The sequence below is a fragment of the Sinocyclocheilus anshuiensis genome, unplaced genomic scaffold (genome assembly GCF_001515605.1).
Source record: "Sinocyclocheilus anshuiensis isolate Anshui unplaced genomic scaffold, SAMN03320099.WGS_v1.1 scaffold48, whole genome shotgun sequence".
NCBI classification, from domain to species: domain Eukaryota; kingdom Metazoa; phylum Chordata; class Actinopteri; order Cypriniformes; family Cyprinidae; genus Sinocyclocheilus; species Sinocyclocheilus anshuiensis.
In genome coordinates this window covers 1,649,122-1,659,511 of record NW_015554124.1, presented here as the reverse complement: position 1 = coordinate 1,659,511, position 10,390 = coordinate 1,649,122, and the positions used below count along the sequence as shown (strand labels likewise).

Sequence of the window (10,390 nt, the reverse complement as noted above, 5' to 3'; positions counted from 1 at the left end):
CTTTCAGTTTTACAATTCATTTTAGTTTTTACATTAATTTAAAAATGTACTAAATAAATATAAGCTATAGCCTTATGTTTTTATGTAAAATAATTTTGTTTTTCATATATTATTTTCAGACATGAGCAGTACTCACATAGCCTAATTAACGTTACGCATTTAAAGTAACGACCAAGTGGCCAGCGGCAGACAGTGAGCATGTGTTTGATCAATTTAGCCTTCTCAAATCATCCCGACTTGACTAAAATAAAATCTATAGATATAAAACGGTTCAAGCATATAACAATGTTTAAACGTTAAACCTAGGTAAATGTGCGCTATATCCAATAGTTTGCGTGGAGAGTGGAAGCTGAAGCGCGCTTTGCAGGACATGGAGGCGCCAGCGCGATCACTTGCGTTTTTTTCAGTGGATACGCCGTCATTTTTACTCAAAGGTAAGAGTAATACATCATTCGTAATTGTAAAGGGTCTACTGAAAATTTATCAGAAGAGATGAAAGAAAGATAGTGGTCATCTGCGCAATTCGGAAAAAGAGGCGGCTTTTCTGCATTAGGTATGTTTTTTTTTGTTGTTTTTTTTACTCTTTGTACAGCAGTTATTGTTCATTCTAAATAAATTTTTAAATGTAGAATGTTACATAAATACATGAAATGTAGAACATATAAAAAAGTGCTCGTGGCTCGTCTGCCAGTGGGTGCCCCCCCACGCATAAAAGTGAAACTCCGCCCATGATTTTGCCGTTACTCCTTTCGAGCCGAAGTTCACAAAATTGGGTGTCATTTATGGGGAGTAGAATTATTTATTTATTTCAATGAATGTAATCGATTAGATATCATAATATTTAGGCTATAATATTATAAATCAGGTCGGTTTGTATTGCTGACGTAATATGTAAATGATATGCGTGCGGCCCGCGAGACTTGCACTTGGACCATAGTGCGGCCCGGTAGAAAAAAAAGGTTGAGAACCACTGGTGTAGGGCAATAGCACATACAGTTTGTACAGTATAAAACCCATTACGCCTATGGAATGTACCCACAATTCACAAAAACAAACCTGTGTGTGTGTACACACAGGGAAAATACTCAAGTGCATGCAACATTTAATGCCGTGATTTTATGAATTTAAGACCAAGACTGATTTAAAGAGATGAATAACAGAATTTGTATTAAGTGAGAGAATGTTCATTTTTGGGTGAACTATCCCTTTAAACTGCGGAAAACGAAGAGCTTTTTGACTCTTTTAAGACCCACAGAGACGCAGAGTATGTGATTTTGCTGTATACATGTAATAATACCCAGATCACCTCCTAAAATGTGCAGTATACAACCTGAAATGTGTGGTTGTACCCCACAATGCAATGCACTTAAACATGATTTCTCATTTACACGGTGATAAACCAAAAGTTCATTAAAAAAAAAAAAATTCACATTCAGAACCAATAACTATAAAGTCATGACAAATCTTTCTTTGTTACAATAAAACAAATGTTAGGCAATATATAGAATATTCTGTATTATATTCTGAGAATATAATGCAGTGAGTGGTACACTAGTGGTACAGCCCGTGTGAGTGAGTGAGTGAGTGTGCGCGTGTGTGTGCGCGAGAGAGTGTGTGGTCCTGCTCACCTGTGACCCTTATCAAGGGTTTTGTCTAGTTTCCCCGTCAGAACGTTCCAAATGTACAGAACGCCGTCTGCAGAACCGGCCGCCACGTAACTCCCATCAGGACTGAAAACACAAACACAGTCCAGAAAAGTGCAAAACAGATGCAGTCTGGTGATTAATGAGCTTTCAGTTGATGAAACTAATTCAATGAAATGTAACACTGACATCACCAACTAAAATAAAAGCTCGAGGATTTCAAATGCTAAAAGCTTGTTGGTTTGAATGTTTAAAAGTAAATAAAATAAAATAAAATCAATGGACCCTTTTCACAAGACTGTGATGACGCGTTTATAAGTTTTCAATTACAAAATAAATAAATTAAAAAAAAAAAAAAATAGTTAACGCTAATGCGAGGGTGTTTCTAATGCAGCTCTATGGGAGGGACGGTAAATTTTACATCGTTCTCTCTTCCGAGTCTCTCTCAATTTTTGTCCTTTTATTGAAAGTCACGAAAACACTATCGTGGAGTTTTTCTTTTGCTATTTAAGCAAATGGGAATGCAAAAATATGTATTTGTGGTTCTCTCCCATTCACTGCTCTCGAAGTTAACCCAACTATGACGGCTTCCGTTGCTGAGAAACCCGGAAATGTGAAAAAGGTCCAGTAACTATATTAAACAATAATAATACCATCACATATTCATTTGTTTACAGTACAATTGTAATTAACATCATATATGTCATGTTTTTTTTTTACAACTAAAACATTTACATTATAATAATAACTGTCAAACATTGTGATTTGAACCAAGTAATAGCAATTCATTTTTTTGGCAGTCATGCAGCCATACAGAAGCAATTTTAAAATATAAACCATTTTTAAAAAAAATATAATTTTTATCTGTTTATTTGCATGTAAATAAAAAATTAAAATAAAAAAAAACTCATGCACTTTGCTGCTCTCACCTGAACGTGACCCTGGTGAAGTCTGAACCACACTTGAAACCTTGAGCACTGCAGAAAGACAGGAGTAATACAAACATGAAATCTCAATGCATTTTAAGTTGGAATACCAAAGAGCAATGCATAATAAATAAACTATTATATAAAGTGAAAAGGTGTGAGCAACGCACTCAAACGTCTGTCGCACTGCATTACTGCGCAGGTCGATGATTTTCACCAGATCGTCACGAGAGCAGCTCAGCAGCTCGGTCCGGTCGTGATTGAGGTCCAAAGATGTAATGCGTCCCAGCAACTCCAGCTCACACACGATACTCTCCGACCTAAACACCAGAAACATTAGTGACTGAGACAGAAGTATTCGAGCACTGCAGCCTAACTCAGTCAAATCGTGACTCACCTGATGTCCCAGAAACGAACTTTCTTATCGAAGTGTCCGCTCATCACACACTGCTCCGTGCAGACGATGTCATTACAGCTAGAACCAGCAAACACCGTCTTCATGCCTGAGAAAAAGAAAAAGAGTTTTATTTAGCAGTCTTATTAGGTCGATACTTCAAGACATTTAAAAGCAACCAGCAATTTTCATGAACAAATTCAGAGAAATAACAGTTCAATAAACTGTCAACTACCATAACATTTAATATTATATATAGACTACCGGTCAAAAGCTTTTCAACAGTAAGATGTTTTTTAAAGCAGAAGAGAATTAAAAATCTTACGGTTCAAAAACTTTCGACTGGTCATTTTATTATAGGAGATATTATAATCTAATCTTAATGTAATTAATAGGAACTTAAATATGATTTAATGTGAATTAAAATGAATATTATGTCAGTTTATACAATTCTTAAGCACTGAAAGTTGAAACCTGTTGAAAAGTTGAAAAACAAACTAATATTTAATGTTAAATATTAAACAAGTATTAATGTAATATTAAATTAAATGAGTATTATAATTAAATTAAACTACAATAAACTTTTAAAATTCATTAAATATTAAAGTAAATATAATTCATATTTAAAAAATGTATATTAATAAGATTCATTTGTAATTTTTTACAATTTTCATTTGAAATTCTGATGCATTTAAAGTTTAAATTGAAAAGTTGAAAAATGAACCAATATTCAATTAAAATGTTAAAATTAAATGATATTCAAATTAGGGATGTCAGTTTTCGATTATTTCCATGATCGATCGTCATTTAAATTAAAGATCAATTAATTGATTAATCGGTAACCTTAATACTGCAAAATGCATCTATTGCAGCGGCATATTCACCAGCATGACAGGATGCGCAAACGCCAGCTTCCTCACCCGAAATAAAGGGGTTTCAGTCTAAATAAAAGGCTAGTAGCAAGATTGTAAAATGAATAGATGTGATTATGATTGGTTTATAACAGAAATAATGGATTAGCAGGCAAATGTTACATTCGTGACCATACTTTTGCATTCATGCCATACACACTTTGTTCTGTTTTGCCAGTCGGTCACGAATTTAATAATATTTATTATTTCTTTTCCCAAATCTTCACGGTCTCACCCTCTAATTTCACAGGATTATTTTATCGTCATGCACTTTTAATCAGTTTTCGCATCTCTTACTGTGGTAAAAATGCGGGGCGAAATGAAATGATTTTGTGGCCATTAATTAAGAATTCGTTCCCTCATTTTAGTTAAATCATGGGTTTTCTAAGGAACAAATGAATGAAACATGGACAGTGGCCACAAGTTAATTCAAATATTAATTTAATATGAATTCAATTAAGCATTAATTAACGTTAACATTTAGTTTGTCACCCAGAAAATGTACAAACAACATTTTTGAAGGCTAAGCAAAAGAACCAAGCCTCATTTTGCATCTCATTCATGGACACTGGCAATTAAGCAGCAAGGACAACAACTAAGAGTCTCTTACAGACTTTGCTGCGCAAGTCCCAGAGCTTGAGCGTTCGGTCGTAGCTGCCGGAGACGATCCGAGAGTTATCGAGGAGAAACCGAGCGGATAAAACCTTCCCGCTGTGCCCTGTGAGTGTGTGCTTTGGAAAAAAAGAAGATACAATGAATTAAATACGTATGCAAACAACTCAACTAAATTAAGGCCTGTTATTTCTAGCAGTAAACGAGGTTCAGCTGAACACAGATTCAGGTCTCAGTAGGATTTTTGAGATCAGCTGACCAGGCTCCTTCAGTCTGGCCCTCCTGTGTTTGTGTTTCTGTGGGATGTTTCTGTCAGAGTCTCACTTGATTCTCTAAAAAGACTCTTATTCAGCAGAAACATCCATTATGTCAGCCGCCACATCAGACCAGGGCTGCACAACTAGAGCATGCTGGGAAAATTAGTAGAGCTGGCTGGGAGAGACAAGGGGACTGGAAGGAGACCTGGGCATCAGACCTTTTACATCACATCACTGACCTTTGAGCCAACTAATAAACCTTGAATGTAAGCTTATGCTTGATATATGTGACCCTGGACCACAAAACCAGTCATAAGGGTCAATTTTTCGAAATTGAGATTTATACATCATCTGAAAGCTGAATAAATAAGCTGAAAATCTGGAATCTGAGGGTGCAAAAAAATCGAAATGAGAAAATCGCCTTTAAACTTGTCCAAATGAAGTTCTAAGCAATGCATATTATTAATCAAATTAAGTTAATATTTACAGTAGGGAATTTACAAAATATCTTCATGGAACATGATCTTTATTTAATGTCCTAATGATTTTTGGCATAAAAGAAAAATCTGTAATTTTGACCCATACAATGTATTTTTGGCTATTGCTACAAATATACCCCAGCGACTTAAGACTGCTTTTGTGCTCCAGGGTCACAGGGTCACATTTGTCAGTGAATCCCAGGACAATAATAATAATCTCCAGCTGTGGTTATATTTAGAAAAAAACTAAGCTAAACTTGCATGCATGCAATTAGTAAAATGTGTCAATTTATGCACTTAAAGAAAAAAAAAAAAACCCCACTAAAACCATCTATTAAATCCATAAATAACAAGAATAAGAGATATTTTGTCAATATGACTTAAAACCAGCAAAGTGTGCATTTAGACTAAAACAACTACTCATGCACGCATGGCTGTGTTTTCAGTGAAATCCTCACCCGCAGTCTGTAATCATCAACCGTCCAGATTCTGCTGGCAAAATCATTAGATGCAGCCAATAGATACAAGCCCTGCAGAGCACAAACACACTGCTATCAGTCACGACAGTAAAACACTTTGCTTTCATTTTGTTCCTCATTGGTGCAGATTTGGTAAGATGTGCATTACATATAGTTCATGTTATAGGAAGATTTTCTACCTGAAATTAAAGTTATTTTATTTTTTTTAAGGATTTTTGTGGCTTTTAGTCCATATCTATCATATCTTTGAGGTCATCTATTTATGACAGTGAACTCCTAAGACAACATATATATGAAGAGTTCATTTGCAAAAACCGATAACTCAATTTTTTTCTTCATTTTTCAGAAATCACGTTTTTTTTATTGCGCATTCTAAGTAATATCAATCAAACTGCAGTTGAGTTGTTTTGATGAATAACTTAAATACAGCTGATTTACAAAATTAAAGTTCATTGAAAGTATTTTTTTTTTTTTACATATTAAAAGTTTGTTTTATAGCAAAAGCACATAACCCCAACAGTCGTTTTTTGGCAAAAGCAGATAACTCCACATTTCATGTTTTAGAGTTAAAAAAAAAATAAAAAAACACTCATTTAATCTTTGTAATCTCCTCAGATGACAATGTAGATGCCCGACAAACGTTGTTGTTGTGATCATAACTGTATGGATGTGATTACACGCGATACACAGAGCTTTTCCCTCATCATTGTAACGCGCTGCTTTTGCAAGCGTCCGTGAAAACGTTTCAGCTTTTATTTTCCTTTTTCGACCTGAAGATATCACAGATTCATCAAGTTCGTCGAAATGATCCATCCTCGAGCTTTGACAAACTCCTCTCAGCTAGCACGTCTTTTCAAACTGAAAGTAGCCTTGTCACCTGACCTGAATACAGCGCGCTGATTCGCTAAAATGGGCTTATCGGCTTCTGTTCAAAAACAACAAGGGCGCTTGTCGGCTTCTGCAGTAAAACGTGAACTCTCGATTCCTTGAAAGTGGACAAAACCAGCTTTTTTGGACAAAACGTGTTTAGGGTTCAGATCGTGCTATATGTGGAGAATAATGCACGGTAATCAGCTCACTTTTTTTTTTAAAGTGGCGTTTATCGGTTTTTGCAAATGAACTTCATATATAAATAATAAAAGGTATATAAATAAAGGTTAGCAGATATATGAAATTGTCAAATCAATTACTGAGGTATGTAGGGCCCTATGAAACATTTTTTTATTATTGACAAAATTCAGTGTTTTCCATTTTATTGTTTCTGGGTTCTGTTTTAGAGCGTCACATAAATTAATCAAATCATGTCGAATCAATTGAATGCGTAAAAATTTAACAATTTTAACTTCTAAAATGTAATCAAGTGAAAATGTAAAAATCCCTTTACAATAGAATATTGGGTAACACTTTATTTCAAGGTGTCCTTGTTACAGGTACTTACTATTATAATAACAAATTATGCATAGTGCAAGTAACACTAAGCCAAACCCATATAGTAAATACATGTAGTTAATTAATATCACTCAGTACTTAAATATTTTAATTACACTGCAACAAGGACACCTTAAAATAAAGTGTAACCAAATATTGTTTTTATTTACTATTTCTTACATTGTTAATTCATTTTAATTTACTAAAAAACAAACAAAAAAAAAAAACACAATTTATGTTTTTTATAGTGAAATTTCTGGCATAATTATGTTAAAACCAAACTTAATTTGCTGGTGTGTAGTGAAGAACATAAGAGTTTTAGTGCATTTGATAATAGTTTTTATCAAATAAAATAATGAAATGCTTGGGAACGCACACATTAATTTATTCATCAAAAAATCGGCCATAAATCCACACCAAATTCCTTAATTATACACTATACGGTGGATCCTTCCGTTTTCTGCATTACGAAAATCATAGGACTCTAGGTTAAGACTTTCTGACTTATGTCAAATATTAGTTTCTCTCATTAGTAACTGTATCCTTATTTAAAGTTGACATTGTAATGTAGAAAGAATAACTCACCGCACTATCAAACTCTATGCTGGTGATTCCAGCATTACTGCCCGTCAGCGCACCTTTAGGTTCACATCGCCCTGGAGAAACAAATAAAAGCTTTTAAAACCCCACACAGACAAACCTGAACATCTACTGCATCTTTGTTTCAGGAGGAAACAGAAATTCTGCAGTTTCATTAAACCTTCGGCACAATTTGGCCAATTTCCTCTTTGAAACAACTGAAGGTCTCAGCTTGAAAACTTGAGATCATGAGCCTGCCAGACGCTCTCCTTCAGTCCGGCCCTCCAGTGTGTTAGGTTACTGTTTGACACTGCTGTTATCAAGTCGTCTTGTTCTCTAAAAGACTCTAAATATACAGCAGACACATCCATAATATTAGCCACCACCTCGAACCAGCAATGCACAACTAGAGCAAGCTGGAGAAAAATGAACCGTGGCTGCTGGGAGGGACAGAAGGACTGGAGAGAGACGAAGGCTTCGGACCTTTTACATCTCATCACTGACCTTTGAACCCTGACGAAACTGTGAATGATAATATAGATCTACAGTACCAGAAATGACCTCCCAGAGCTTCACCCTGCGGTCCATTCCTCCCGTGGCAAGCAGACGGGAACCAGGACTGAACCTCACGGCGTTCACTTCTCCATCGTGGGCGTCCTACACACAAAACAAGATTAGGGGTTTCATCGCTCTGCTTTTAGAGACCTCAAATGAACCATTTCAGATTCAAATGACTGGGTTTTGTGTTGTGGGTCAAATTGACTCCCATTGGTTTCCATGCAATTCGTCAGATGCATGTAAAAACAGAACTTCTATTGTAGCTTGTCGTAGACTAAAACCATACATTATGAGAAATTAAAATGGTTACATCCTTTGTGTTGCGAAGTTTGGCAGCTGATAACTTACGTAAAAAAAAAAAAGATATAATTTATAAATTGTAATGCGTGTGTGTGTGCATGTGTAAAATACAGACAAAAAAATGCTCATCTATATTTACAAATTAAATTAAATAGTGATATTTTGATAATGTGATTTAAAAACAAATGAAAGGGATCATATTTAATTGAGAATGTAATGAAATGTTAAATGCAATTTAAAAATCAAAATTAAATCCACACACATACATACACATATACATACACATATATACATACATACATATATACATACATACATATATATATATATATATATATATATATATACACACACTACACATTTTAATGAATTTAATGCATAAAATAATGTTTCCTTTTTCATTTCACATTTCATAAATTTATAGGGGTTAATTTGACCTGCTTATTTCGGTGTTCAAAACGAACTGCACACACACAAAATAAAAACCATTTCCTTCATTTTTAACAAATGATTTTTGCCAAATTGCATGGAAGCCAATGAGGTGCAACAGGGAAGTCTATATGAACACAAATGCCACATAATTACTCAAATTTGTACAGCTTTTGCAAAACACATCCATGTTGAAACTTTGCATGCACATTCATGTCCCTAAATGAGAAATATTCCTAAATTTGGAAAGAGAAATAATTTTAACCAGTTTATCAAGCAGTTTGAAAATCAAGTGTGGGTCAAATTGACCTGCAACACAATAGGAGCGGAGGGTTTGTTTTAATTCAGTTAAATGAATTTTACAGTGCTATTAGTGCAGCAATATGGAGGCTGATTTCCTGTTGTTGCTTTTAAAACATGTAGCATTCAGGTTCACCAAACTTTGACTGAAAATGAGATGGAAATTCAACCAAATAATTTGCTCCCATCCTCTTTAAAGCAGAACTGGTCAAATAAAGCTGGTTTTCTTCGGTTTTAAAGGCCTCAGCTTGAAAACTTGAGATCATGCACCAGTTTAACGTTCTCCTCCTGTCCAGCCCTCCTTTGTGTTGTAGTTCTGTAGGATGCTGCTGTCGAGGTCTCACTCGGTTCTCTAAAAGACTCTTAAATCAGCAAAAACGTCCATAGTATCAACCGCCACCTCGAACCAGCAATGCACAACTAGAGCATGCTGGGAAAAATGAAGAGGGGCGGAAGGACTGGGAGGAGACCTGGATTTCAGACCTTTTAAATCACATCATTGACCTTTGAAGCCTGACCTCTGAAGATCAACATAAATTGAAGGATGAATTAAAAAGACACGAGGAAAGAGACACTCACAAAGATGTGCAGCGCAGTGGAGGGAACTCTGACATCAGTGCACGCCGATGGCACCTCTGCGCTTTCAGGAGACGAGCCGAACGAATTCACCGAGCGCCGTCTTCTAAGGGAGAGAAAGAGCATGTGTCACACGGGCTGAGCTGAACTCGTTTTGCAGGATCTTACGGTCTCATGTTTCTTGCAAAACATGTCATCTTCATAAAGAGTGTCATTCATTGACTGAAGCATTTATAAATGCATGACTGAATCTGTAACATTGATTTTAGCATTGCAACATTTTAGGAAAAAATGCAAATCTCGTTGACAAACAAAACTGATGCAAAAATTTGGGTGGGTGATGATATGAATATTTAAAATTATATTTTATATTATAATGCGTGCAAAATACAAACCAAAAAATGCTTATTTATATTTAAAAATTAAATTCTAAATAAGAAAAAAAGATTTTATTTTTATAAATTATGATGTGTGTAAAATTTAAATGATAAATAGCAACCTCCATATATTTTGATAATG

General features: G+C 35.0%; 2 protein-coding genes across 8 annotated transcripts in view; both read right to left on the bottom strand.

Annotated features, from left to right (window-relative positions):
- The window catches only part of LOC107670108 (S-arrestin-like), a 25,004-nt gene extending 16,084 nt beyond the window's left edge, over positions 1 to 8,920 (bottom strand). Inside the window, exon 1 of the mRNA XM_016462598.1 lies at positions 8,915 to 8,920. The gene's annotated coding sequence lies outside the window, so the exon portion shown is untranslated. The remainder of the gene's footprint in view (positions 1 to 8,914) is intronic.
- Positions 1 to 10,390, bottom strand: part of LOC107670107 (autophagy-related protein 16-1-like) — a 21,026-nt gene that overhangs the window by 2,371 nt on the left and 8,265 nt on the right. For 5 of the 7 annotated variants that reach the window (XM_016462589.1, XM_016462591.1, XM_016462593.1 and 2 more), the window contains 9 exons: positions 9,875 to 9,977; positions 8,260 to 8,365; positions 7,715 to 7,785; positions 5,681 to 5,752; positions 4,485 to 4,605; positions 2,967 to 3,072; positions 2,740 to 2,889; positions 2,573 to 2,620; positions 1,629 to 1,730 (listed from right to left, as the gene is read on the bottom strand). In XM_016462589.1, coding sequence (XP_016318075.1) covers positions 1,629 to 1,730; positions 2,573 to 2,620; positions 2,740 to 2,889; positions 2,967 to 3,072; positions 4,485 to 4,605; positions 5,681 to 5,752; positions 7,715 to 7,785; positions 8,260 to 8,365; positions 9,875 to 9,977 — 879 coding nt within the window. The remainder of the gene's footprint in view (positions 1 to 1,628; positions 1,731 to 2,572; positions 2,621 to 2,739; positions 2,890 to 2,966; positions 3,073 to 4,484; positions 4,606 to 5,680; positions 5,753 to 7,714; positions 7,786 to 8,259; positions 8,366 to 9,874; positions 9,978 to 10,390) is intronic. The other 2 variants (XM_016462590.1, XM_016462594.1) reach the window with 1 other exon arrangement.